Below are 12685 nucleotides of genomic sequence, written 5' to 3'. Positions count from 1 at the left end.
TTTGGCAACTGAACATGGCCCTGAACTTCTGTGATATTTGCTTTAGGAAATCTCTCGTCTTCTGTGATATTTGCTGTAGGCCTACACATAGGTGAACACTGTGAAACTATTTTGTACACATTTGATGAGCAACAAAAATCATTATCATATCATCGTAAACCTCCAGCACACAGTGGTGTAAAGTAAGTAAGTACAAATACTTTTAAGTACTACTTTTGGGATATCTGTACTTTACTTTACTATTTATATTTTTGACAACTTTTATTTTGACATAAATTCCTAAAGAAAATATGTACTTTTTACTCCCATACATTTTCACTGACACGCAAAAACTCGTTACATTTTGAATGCTCAGACAGGACAGCAGTATGGTCCAATGCATTCACCTATTAATATAACGCTTTGTCATCCCTACTGAGTCTGATCTGGCAGACTAACTAAACACAAATACTTGGTTTGTAAATTATGTCTGAGTATTGGAGTGTGCCCTATCGGTCCATAAATACATTTTAAAAAAGAATTGTGCCTTTAATATTTGCATATATAAGGAATTTGCATTTACTTTGACTTTTTACATGTACTCTAGTATGACAATTAAATACTTTTCCCCCACCACTGTAATTTGTAATAATTTCTCTTTTAGGCCTAAGCCTACACATTATTGAACTGAAATATAGGCTGTCATAGTAAAGAGGAGAAAATGTAACTAAGTAAAGAACAAGAAAAAGTATTTAATTTGGTTGATTTTGAATTTATAAAAAATTGACTCAATGAGACACATTGTGCAAAGTGATTAAACATCACACACAGAACTTGGAAAAATCTCCAAGTCATACTCTGACAGAGTATGGGCTGCCAGGCAATAGTATGGGGGATATAGGCTACATTTACTGTCTTTACAAAATACATACTGGATTGTTGAAAATAGCAAGAGTTTGGAGACAGTTTTCGTCAATCTGCAATAGACACATTCAGGTAATGTTTTATAATTTTTACACAAAACATCATAAAACAAAATTGACAAGTTTGATCTTAAATCAGTGTATTGCTTATCACAGAGTGATGATTACAGGTATAATACCCAGCTTGGGTAAATATTCATCATGGAGGAACAGTGATGCTGTAGCTTAGGTCCATCATTATCAAATGGATAACTAATACATGTTTCATATAAGATGCTCAATACAATGTAAATAAAACTATATTAGTACTCAAATGTAGTGGAAACAATTGCTTATTCTCTAAGATTTGACCTTAAAACAGATCATTAGACAATCACCAAAAGTTTGGGTAACAGTCCTCATAGAGGACTTGCTCATGAATAACCATTCAACATAATCAACACACTTTAGAAAACATAAAGGTTATTCATTATATAATACCATCACACTACAAAAATGTAGTTTTCATAGTATGGATCATTTTCTTAGAAAAACTTCTTCAGTAAAACTGAAATGAACAGTCTCAATCAGAGCAAAACTTTTAGAAACTCCTGCATGAGCAGAAGATAAAGAGGATCTCTTCCTATTCTCATTCATGTCCATGACAATCATACCATTATTCTTAGACCAACGTGATCCATAGGTTTTCTCTATGAGTGGAGCTCCAGTCTGTAGGACTCTACCAGGGCCTCCAATGGACGCTGCTGACTGGACTCTTCTCTTTGCTGATGCCTGAGCCAGGTCACTCTCCCGTCTGTTCTTATCACAGGATGGCTGCAGGCTCTGGAAGTGGCTCAGCAGTCTTCTCTGGGATGTGTCTTCACCTCATCCTTGGACAAGAAGCGTGCAATCTCTTGGACACATCTGGAGTAACCCTGATTGACAGGTGCTGAGCATGAGGAGGAGCTCACTCGCTGGATCTGTTGCCGTCCTCTCAGGAAGCAAACTCATTTTCAGGATGTCGGCTTTCTCCAGCTTGAAGTCAGGCTGCTGATTGAGGATCTCTGGACCCAGGAGAGACTTGAGCTGCTCAATGCTGCTGTTGATACGATCTCTGCGTAACTTCTCCACCACTGTCTTTCTTAGTTGCGAGAAGAGGAGGAGTGTCATTAAAAGCGTTGTTCTGGAATATGGTATTACTGAAGCAAATAATACATCTAATCAAACTGAATAATGGTCCTTAAATTTGAATCTTCAATTTACCTTTTTGGTCAGTCAGATGCTCCTTATAGTAGATCATTGCTGAAGTGATTGTAGGCCCCATGGCTGGATTCCTGTGCTGTAGAGATCTATGTGTAGAGTTATTTCTACTGGCTTCATCTCTCCTATATATAGTCCCAAATCTGCATATGAAAGTGTGTGTATTGGGCTTGTTGGAGTTTCTCACAGTCTGTAGCCAATGGGTGAGCTTGGGAGGACAATAAGGGATGTGGAGCTGCCACATGCTCAGTGTTCTTATTGCTGGGGGACAATGGTCACGTCTCAGTGGAACAGGTGGAGGGGTGGTGGGTGATGGAGTGACTCTCAGAGCGCTGTGTGAATCAGGGAAAGTGGTGCCCCCCAGATCTGCTGCTAAATGTTGGGATCAAAGACACAGGCATTGATCCCACAACTTACATATGTGTGAGATGACACATACCTTTAAAATACTGCTAGGCTACTCATAATGTTGTAACTTTACCTGAAAGCTGTTTGAGACAGTACTGATCAGATTGGAGTCCTTTCACACTTGTCCGTCCAGGTAATGTGACTCCATCAGAGTGCTGCAGCTCTGAGGTGATGATGACCTGTCTGTCTGTCTACAGGCGCAGGTTTCCCAGAAGCCCCAGGCAGCACCCTTCCCTCCTCTGAGTTTCACAGCACAGCTGGCTCCCTGCACAAAGCTGAGTGTGCCCCAGTCACACCCCTTCTTCTCTCTGGAGCTGGGAGCCACAGAGACACACGGCTTCCCACACTTCTGCATGCAGTCTGCTGAGCCCTGACACACAATAGAAGTGTGTCTGCTATCACAAAGACCCACTGCATGGCAGGAGGGGTTTGAATAGATGTTGTTGGGGTTCCCAATACATTCCAAATGCATCCCTCATCCTCTTTCAGCCATCGATTAATATCCTCAATAGTTTCTTTATATTCAAATTCTGAGATGGCTCTCTTAATTTATCCTTTGAAAGCGAACATGTGAAACGCTTTATTTTAAAAAGTACTTTCATCATTGATTTGTTAACATTTCTTGTGACTGTTTCATAGTTACATTCCAAATTCTATGATGAAAATTAGCCGGCTGGCTAATACGGGCACTTCTACAGTAATGTTGATTAAGTGCAATGTCCATCTAAAACTAAAATGCAATTAAGTAAACATTTCCACTGTCTTCCATTGTTTCTCATTAGTCATAAATGAGATTGCCACCACTGTTTTGATGCAGTGGTGAATGTGACGAATGTTCCAACAACTCATGTGACAACATTTACCTCAGGTCAAAATGTTTGTGTTCGTCTATTTCCTCATTGAGAAATATTGACTCATGAGCTTTAATCCCAAGGGCATGTTGGAAACTGCTTGTGTAGAGATGAATTAGCATTTAAAATGTACACTTCTATTGTTTATTTGAAGCTATCGCAATGGGCAGAGTGTGGGAAAGCTCTAGAGAGCAGAGACAGTTCATTGTCTTTCATCAGTCCCACCAGCACCTGTGAGTCTCAGTGGGGGAATAGAGACACTTCAGGAAGTGAATGAAGCAACAATTAATATTAATATAATGAAGCAATATAATGAAGCAAGAATTAATATTAATATAATGAAGCAACAATTTATATTACCTTATAAATCAGTACATTTATTGAAAAAAGAAAATTCATGTTTTCTGAATCATCTGAACAGCTAAACAACATGGCAGTTATAATAGTGGAAATAAGTTGTTGAATTCGACTAATTAGGCTATATGAGCAGTTATTTGAACCCATTCAAAGTGCCTTACATTGGATTGCATTTTTACAATGTCAGAACAGTAATAATTATCTAAAATGCAAAAACCTAAAATTATTAGGAGTCTGTGTTTTATTGAAAAGTATTTGAGTCAATCTCACATATGTAAATTGTGATGATGAGCGTGTGCTCTGTCAGTGCCATTGATCCCAAGATCTGTGGGTCACCACTTTCCCAGTCACACAGCACTCTGTCACTCTCCATCACCCCCACCCCTCCCACCTGTTCCACTGAGACGTGACCATTGTCCCCCAGCAATAAGAACACTGAGCATGTGGCAGCTCCACATCCCTTATTGTCCTCCCAAGCTCACCCATTGGCTACAGACTGTGAGAAACTCCAACAAGCCCAAGACACACACTTTCATATGCAGATTTGGGACTATATATAGGAGAGATGAAGGCATTAGAAATCAGATTAACTTTCTACACAGAGACCTCTACAGCACAGAGATCCAGCCATGGCACCTACAATCACTTCAGCAATGATCTACTCCAAGGAGCACCTGACTCTGACCAACAAGGTAAATTGAAGATTCAAATTCAAGGACATTTATTTACTTTGATGGATGGTTTATTTGTTTCAATAATGCCATATCAGAATAAGGTTATTAATGACTCTCCTCTTCTCTTCTTGCAGCTAAGAAAGCCAGTGGTGGAAAAGTTATTCAGAGATCATAGACCTCAAGATGGAGAAATCAGGCATCCTGGAGCTGACAGTTTGCTTCCTGATACGACAACAACAGTACCAGTCAGTGAGCTACTCCTCATGCTAAGCACCTGTCTGTCAATCAGGGCTACTCCAGGAGTGTCCAAGAGATTGGGCACTTCCTGTCCAAAGATAAGGTGAAGACACATCCCAGAGAAGACTGCCGAGCCACTTCCAGAGCCTCCAGCCATCCTCTGATAAGAACAGAAGGGAGAGTGACCTGTCTCAGCGGAGCTCCCCAGTCCAGCACAGCATCAGCAAAGAGAAGAGTCCAGTCAACAGCGCCCTCTAGAGGCCCTGGTAGAGTCCTACAGACCGGAGCTCCACTCGAACAAACTAAATGGATCATGTTGGTCTTACATTAATGTTGTGGACAGTAATGACAATATAAAGAGACATAATCTTCTGCTTATGCAGGACATTTAAAAGTTATGTTTTGATTGTGTTTTTGTTTTTCAATTAATATGTGAAAAAGCCTTCCCAATGGAAGTTCATATTGATATGACCTTTTTTATTTTCCTCTGTGAGGAAATATCATCACTTTTCATGTAACATGAGTATCACGTAAAGTTATTCTTACTATGTAAGACGAAATTCCTTAATCTGTTCAAGATGGTTTATAATCTGCATTGTTCAGAAAATGCAAAACAACCACAAAGGAACAATTCATTTCATAATATTTTTTATGTTTTTGAGTGAATTTATCTTCTTCGAAGATTTGTCTTGAATTATCATTCATCATTGACCCATTAAAGTCTATTTATTACCCACATTGGGTGAGCAAGCACACAAAGAATGTTTAAATTCTTGAATTATGCAACACTATGATTCTGTGAAGGAATTTCAGATAATATTTTCTTGTTTGTAACTTACAAATCTTTAATTGATTTGCTTGACATTCAAGCCTGTTTTTTTGTGATGCACTACCAATGTCACAGCATTGAAATGCTCATATCATATTGAGATATGTATCTGTAAGAAATGCATTTGTTTGTAGTTGCTTCTATGGAGATTTTGTATAACCCACACTCTGATGTGTCTTTAAGATGTTTTCAAGCAATTGTAGGAATGTTTCATCACAAAATTAAGAAGAACTATTCTATATGAAAATAAAAGAAATCATTCAATGTATCTGATTGTTTGTGTGTTTTTTTCAAAATCCTATATTTTGCATTAGAGTCCAAGTACTGATCATTTGACATCCTAAAATCTTAGATCCAAGGAAAGAAAGATGCAATGGCTTATGAACATCATCAATAAATATATGATTATCCAGTAGTTACAGTACCTTCAGAAAGTATTCATACGCCTTGACTTTTTCTACATTTTGTTGTGTTAAAGACTGAATTCAAAATTGATTAAATCATTTTTTTCTTCACCCATCTACACACAATACCCTATAATGACAAAGGGAATACATGTTTTTAGACATTTTAGAATATTTTTTGAAAATGAAATGCAGAAATATCAAATGTATTTTACATAAGTATTCACACCCCTGAGTCAATACATGTTAGAATCACCTTTGGCAGCGATTTCAGATGTGAGTCTTTCTGGGTAAGTATCTAAGATCTTTGCACACCTGAGTTGTACTATATTTAAACAACTTCAAGCTCTGTGAAGTTGGTTGTTGATCATTGCTAGACAGCCATTTTCAAGTCTTACCATAGATTTTCAAGACGATTTAGGTCAAACTGTAACCAGGCCACTCAGAAACATTCAATGTCATCTTGGTAAGCATCTCCAGTGTATATGTGGCCTTGTGTTTAAGGTTATTGTCCTGCTGAAAGGTGAATTTTTCTCCCAGTGTCTGTTGGAAAGCAGACTGAACCAGGTTTTCCTCTAGGATTTTGCCTGTACTTAGCTCTATTCCGTTTCTTTTTATTCCCAAAAACACTCCCTAGTCCTTGCCGATGACAAGCATACCCATAACATGATGCAGCCAACACCATGCTTTAAAATATTAAGATGTGATGTGTTGTGTTGGATTTGCCCCCAAACATAACGCTTTGTTTTCAGGACATCAAGTTAATTTCTTTGCCGCATTTTTTGCAATTTTACGTTAGTGCCTTATTGCTAACAGGATGCATGTTTTGAAATATTTGAATTCTGTACAGGCTTCTTTCTTTTCACTCTGTAATTTTGGTTAGTATTGTGGAGTAACTACAATGTTATTGATCCATCCTCAGTTTTCTACTATCACAGTCATTAAACTCTGAAACTGTTTTAAAGTCACCGTTGCCCTCATGATGAAATCTCTGTGCGGTTTCTCTGGCAACTGAGTTATGAAGGACGCTTGTATCTTTGTAGTGACTGGGTTTATTGACACACCATCCAAAGTGTATGTAATAACTTTACTATGCTCAACGGGATATTCAATGTCTGCTTTTTTTTAACCCATCTACCAATAGGTTCCCTTCTTTGCGAGGCATTGGGAAAACGTCCCTGGTCTTTGTGGATGAATATGTGTTTGAAATAAACTGCTCGACTAGGGGACCTTACAGATAATTGTATATGTGGGGTACAGAGATGAGGTAGTCTTTCAAAAATCACATTAAACACTAGTATTGCACAAAGTGAGTCAATGCAACTTAAGATGTGACTTGTTAAGCACATTTTTACTCCTGAATTTATTAGGCTTGTCGTAACAAATGTGGTGAATACTTAATTGAACCAAGACATTTCATCTTTTAATTTTGTATTAATTAGTCAACATTTCTAAAAACATAATTCAACTGTGACATTATGGGGTATTGTGTGTAGGCCAGTGACACAAAATCTCAGGCTGTAACACACAAACATTTGGAACAAGTCAAGGGGTGTGAATACTGAAGGCACTGTATGTAATATTCTGTGTTAATGAATTTAGTTGAGGGTTTAGAGGTATGAGATATGTATCACTAGCAAACCTAGGTTCAAACTTCAAATATATGTGTATTTGATTATTTGTTATTTAAATACGTACTTTGATGCATGGTAGATTTTCTAAGTGTTTTATAAAAATAAAGCGTATTGATACCCTCATCATAGTCAGGTGGGCAGACACAGAGTAAGTATCCTTATTTGTCTGGGACTCAACTGCATAGCTAATGTGATGAGTAATAAGACACACTTCTGTTCTTCCATTGAAAGCAAAGCAGTCAATGGAGAAAGTGTGGGAAACCCAGGAAAACTCATTCACAGAGCCTCTTTGGGACAATAGACTCAGACCCCTACATGGGGGGGGGGGGGGGGGGGGGGAATTAAGGGATAGGGAGAGGAATTTTGATTGCTATATTTCAGAAGCCTAGGCCTATGTTTAGTAAATGTTCACATAATTTCCCAAACCAAAAAAGTTAATAAAGTGTCTGGTGAAAATCATAAACTTCATAGTCTTATTTTGAAATGTATTGTTACAGTCCTTATACTAATGCTAATGAAATAAGGCCAATAATAACTTGCTGTATGGTTAACCCTTCAGGATTTTTTATTAAACTTGTTGCTTCTTGTATAGGCTACCGAGACTATATCAAATAATCAACTAGTCAAAATATTTGTATTTACCATCATCTAAATTGACAAATATCTAAGAAACAAACTTAACCCCAGGGGCTTGATGGGAACTGCTTGTGTAGAGACAATCCCATTTAACAAGTCATACTAAACTGTGATTTGCCTATTTGGTTCCGTAATTTTTTTTACACTATTCCTATCTTTCTGGAAGGAAATCTTATTATTTTATGTCATCATTTGCAATAACATCAAATGTTTCCTTTAAAATATAGCTATTGTCTAGGACAAAGAGAATCAATATCAGCTTAAATACCATTTAGAAAACAGATTGAATTGCAGACGTTGACTTGGACTAACTTGGATACATGGTCTGTACCTATAAGAATATGTGTTGAATCAGCCAGTGCAGGAGTTTCCCTCCAGAATCCAGATGGACTGTGATGTCAGAATCTGTCTATTGTACAACACAGATCCAATAGCCATCACTAATGGTCCACTGAGCACCTTTTGTAGTGCATTGATCACAGCACACAGGACTTAGTGTGGGAAACTCAGATCAGCACTCTACTCACACTGACCACCAGGCTTAAGCCAGAGGACACATCTGCTACCTCTGGACTTCCAAAACTGGAAGTGTATTCCCTCCACTCTGAATAATAGGAAAATAATTGCAACATTTCTCTCAAATAGTTATGAGAAATGATGATGAAGTCATTCCAATATCGATCTACATTTTGCTCATGTTGCTATTTTCTCTGTCTACTATAAGAATTCATCCCATTATGCTAATTATGCTACTTCATGATAATCATAAAAAACATTTAGCGTGAATAATTATGAATGAATCTCAAACGTGTACAAACTTTTTATGGATAAAGCAAACACGCAAACAAGCTAAAATACTGAATTTGCACAGAATTTGCAGGAAGCCATTTTCTATTCAGGATAAGAAATAAAGAGGTCATATTCATAATGCAGTCACCAAATACAATACGATAGGCTATGAATCTTCCAATAAAATGAATAAGAAAGCAGTGTAAGTTTTAATGCAGAAGATATGTGTCAGTCCCACACGTGTAAGTTTTGATGATGAGAGTGTGCACTGTCTGTGCCATTGATCCATTAGGCAGCAGATCTGGGGGTCACCACTTTCCCAGAGTCACACAGCGCTCCGAGTCACTCTCCATCACCCACCACCCCTCCACCTGTTCCCCTGAGACGTGACCATTGTCCCCCAGCATTAAGAACCCAAGCTCACCCATTGGCTACAGACTGTGAGAAACTCCAACAAGCCCAATACACACACTTTCATATGCAGATTTGGGACTATATATAGGAGAGATGAAGGCATTAGAAATCAGATTCACTTTCTACACAGAGACCTCTACAACACAGAGATCCAGCCATGGCACCTACAATCACTTCAGCAATGATCTACTCTAAAGAGCATCTGACTCTGACAAACAAGGTAAATTGAAATTACAACTTGCTTTATGATTCGTTCCTTGATAATAGTTTTCATCTTTTTATCAGACCTCTGTTATATTTTAGAACAATGTTATAAATGACACTCCTTATTTTTTTGCAGATTAGAAAGCCAGTCGTGGAGAAGTTACGCAGAGACCGTATCAACAGCAGCATTGAGCAGCTCAAGTCTCTCCTGGGTCCAGAGATCCTCAACAAGCAGTCTGACTCCAAGCTGGAGAAAGCTGACATCCTGGAGATGACAGTTTGCTTCCTGAGACGACAGCAACAGTACCAGCCAGTGAGCTCTTCCTCCTGCTCAGCACCTGTCAATCAGGGTTACTCCAGGTGTGTCCAAGAGATTGTACTCTTCCTGTCCACGGATGAGGTGAAGACACAGTCTCAGAGAAAACTGCTGAGCCACTTACTGCTGGACTTTCAGAGCCTGCAACCATCCTCTGATAAGAACAGAAGGGAGAGTGACCTGCCTCAGCTGAGCTCCCCAGTCCAGCACAGCATCAGCAAAGAGAAGAGTCCAGTCAACAGCGCTCTCTGGAGGCCCTGGTAGAGTCCTACAGACTGGAACGCCACTCTCAAACAAGCACAATGAACCATGTTGGTCTAAGAAGAATGTTATGGATGTTAGACAGTAATGAGAATAGGAAGATATCTTCTTTCTCGTCTGCTCAAGCAGGACATTTCCAACTCCACATTACTGACGATTTCATCCTCATTTTCTGCATTTGCAGGAGTTTATACTATAACTTTTAGTTTTAATGAAAAGGGCATTTAACAATGTCAGTATTTTAATGATCCTATCTTGATTACAAGAGCATCAATTGAATCTTCTGTTTTTATTTTCGTTTCAAGAATAAGATTCTGTTTCATTTTTATAAAGTGAATATATTCTGTATTTTTCCCTGTGGGGAAGTTTAAAAAAAATAATCATTATGAAATGGTGTTCACTGTCTTCCTAGTGGAAAGACTAGTGAACAAATGTAATTCTTATTTGTCCTGTTTTGATATTGATATTAAAACATGCAAACAGTATAATATGTCATAATTATAAAAATGATATCTGCATTTAAGCCAGAAAAAGTTACTTCCTCTCGATTGCGAGAAGAGTTAAAACATGTGTAATGGTTTGTGTCAGTCACTATGTGAGTTTATCAGTATCACTCGCTTTCCGATAAGTTATTGTCAAGCTTGAAAACATGTTTTCAAAATGAATGTAAATCTTCAAATCAAGTCGATGCGAATAAAAACAATCATCGAAAACAATTATTATGTGTGTTTGATTAATTACACTACATTGAAATTTCAAATGTCTAAATCTTTAAAATTATTATTTATCCCCCCCCCCCAAATTAGCGCAGGAAATACACAAATTCGTATTCTGCCTATTTCTTGTGACTACAAGCGAAAATATACAGTAATATAAATAATTCAGAAAGCAAATTATTTATCATGAGAGGACAGTGGCGATTTTGGCATGTAAATCTTGGTGGGGCAAACTCCCCACTTTATTGCGTGCCAGCAAAGCCACTACACAACAGTAAACAATACATTAATTGCACTTTTACCGTGACCAGTGGGGATTTTAGAATGTGAATCTTGGTGGGGCAAACTCAAATAAATATTTTGTATGCATGCCAACAAAGCCACTGCACAACACTAAACACAAAAATTGCACTATAACGGGGCCTACATGAAGCTGTCCCAACAGCAGAGCTTTCTTTCCAGCATCATGGAGTGAATCCTTACCACTGCTACCCCAGGCTACCAAGCAGAGCCTTGTCTGTGAAACAGTTCATTCAGCCTCTTCATTGGCTTTTAAAAAACATCGCTGATATGGCTGACTTGCTTAAACAAATGTGATTTCTATTGACATTTGAGATGTACAAACTATGTACATAAGGGGACTACGAGAGAATAAGAGGCAATCTGTCATTTTGAATAAGACATTAATGAGCGAGCTAGGACAGACGTAGTCAATATAACTATTTGTTCAGCACTTTGAAATATACAGCTCTTTTGAGACCCACATTTTTGGCACGTCACATACCAATTTGCAAACAATGTAAAAAAAAAGATTTCATTGAGTTAATAAAGCCGCGTACAAACATGGTCTCTTTTTTGCTACAGTATACATATCTCTCTGGCATATTACATAATTTATGCTGCAGGATACAATACATTTTTGGACTCACCTTGTTGTGCTGTAATCACTTGAACAGGAAGGTGGCACAGAGGTCCTTGTGGGAAAATTTTGTCATCAAACCTTTTCATTAAAGTTTGGCATTCTCTGGATTTATGGTGCTTTCAAGACAAACGGGAACTCTGAAAAAAAAAACAAGGTAAAATCATGATGTCAGTGATCTTCAGGTCATAGCTCTAGAAAGGGGCCCCGGTTACCGACTTGGAATTCCGAGTTGGATGACCATTCAAAACACATTTTCCCAGTTGGAGCTCGTTTTTTTCCTGAGTTCCCAGTTGTCTTGAACTCACTGAAGTCTGAGATTTCCCAGTTCAGTTTCCAGTTGTTTTGAATGCGGCAGAAGTCATGCTGGATTGACAGCATGGCCAATGTATTCAACCTTTTCTGGTCAATGGTGTTGAATGCTTATCCTTTTAAGCTTGGAAAAGAGACCTTTAAACCCAGATTTGGACCACACACCCTCTCCACTGAATAGGAGGCTAGTGATTGCTTTGCAGCGCTTGCGGTTAACCACTGATTCCTTCCAACGCACTCATTAGTGAATTTGCCATTTCCAACTTGTTGTGTAATGTTTATGTCCAATGATCGATGAACACCGATATGTTTTATCTATAATTTCTCTTCATATGACAAGGATGGAAAGGATTTGCCAGTAGATTGTTGACGTGATTCACAATGATGACTGCTTGTCTAAATTGCTAGCTAAGTTTTTGAAAGTTTGACGTTGACCTGATCAGTCCATTCAAAGCTACGGTAGATTTGACGTCATTTTATCTGTGGCCAATGACCTTGAGCCTTCTTGAATGGGCACTTCTAATGTAACTCTATGGCAGCACCCAATGGGCTTGAATTTTCAAGCTCTCTCTGTAGATTGTCC

The 12685-nt window shown here is 38.3% G+C and overlaps 1 protein-coding gene and 2 pseudogenes across 1 annotated transcript; 2 read left to right on the top strand and 1 right to left on the bottom strand.

Moving 5' to 3' along the window:
- Nucleotides 1–758: 758 nt before the first annotated feature.
- LOC115150706 (uncharacterized) lies at nt 759–2626 on the bottom strand (annotated as a pseudogene).
- A 1734-nt stretch (nt 2627–4360) lies between these two features.
- Nucleotides 4361–4938, top strand: LOC115150707 (transcription factor HES-5-like; annotated as a pseudogene).
- Nucleotides 4939–9358: 4420 nt separating this feature from the next.
- On the top strand, nt 9359–10692 carry LOC115150705 (transcription factor HES-5). The gene is made up of 2 exons (XM_029694237.1): nt 9359–9594; nt 9715–10692. The coding sequence occupies exons 1-2, from the start codon at nt 9532–9534 to the stop codon at nt 10156–10158; spliced, it is 507 nt and encodes a 168-aa protein (XP_029550097.1). The 5' UTR covers nt 9359–9531; the 3' UTR covers nt 10159–10692.
- The last annotated feature ends 1993 nt before the right edge of the window (nt 10693–12685 follow it).

The sequence above is a fragment of the Salmo trutta genome, chromosome 16, assembly GCF_901001165.1.
Source record: "Salmo trutta chromosome 16, fSalTru1.1, whole genome shotgun sequence".
Lineage (NCBI taxonomy): Eukaryota > Metazoa > Chordata > Actinopteri > Salmoniformes > Salmonidae > Salmo > Salmo trutta.
The sequence above is the reverse complement of the archived record's forward strand: the minus strand, read 5'-3'. Positions and strand labels throughout refer to the sequence as shown.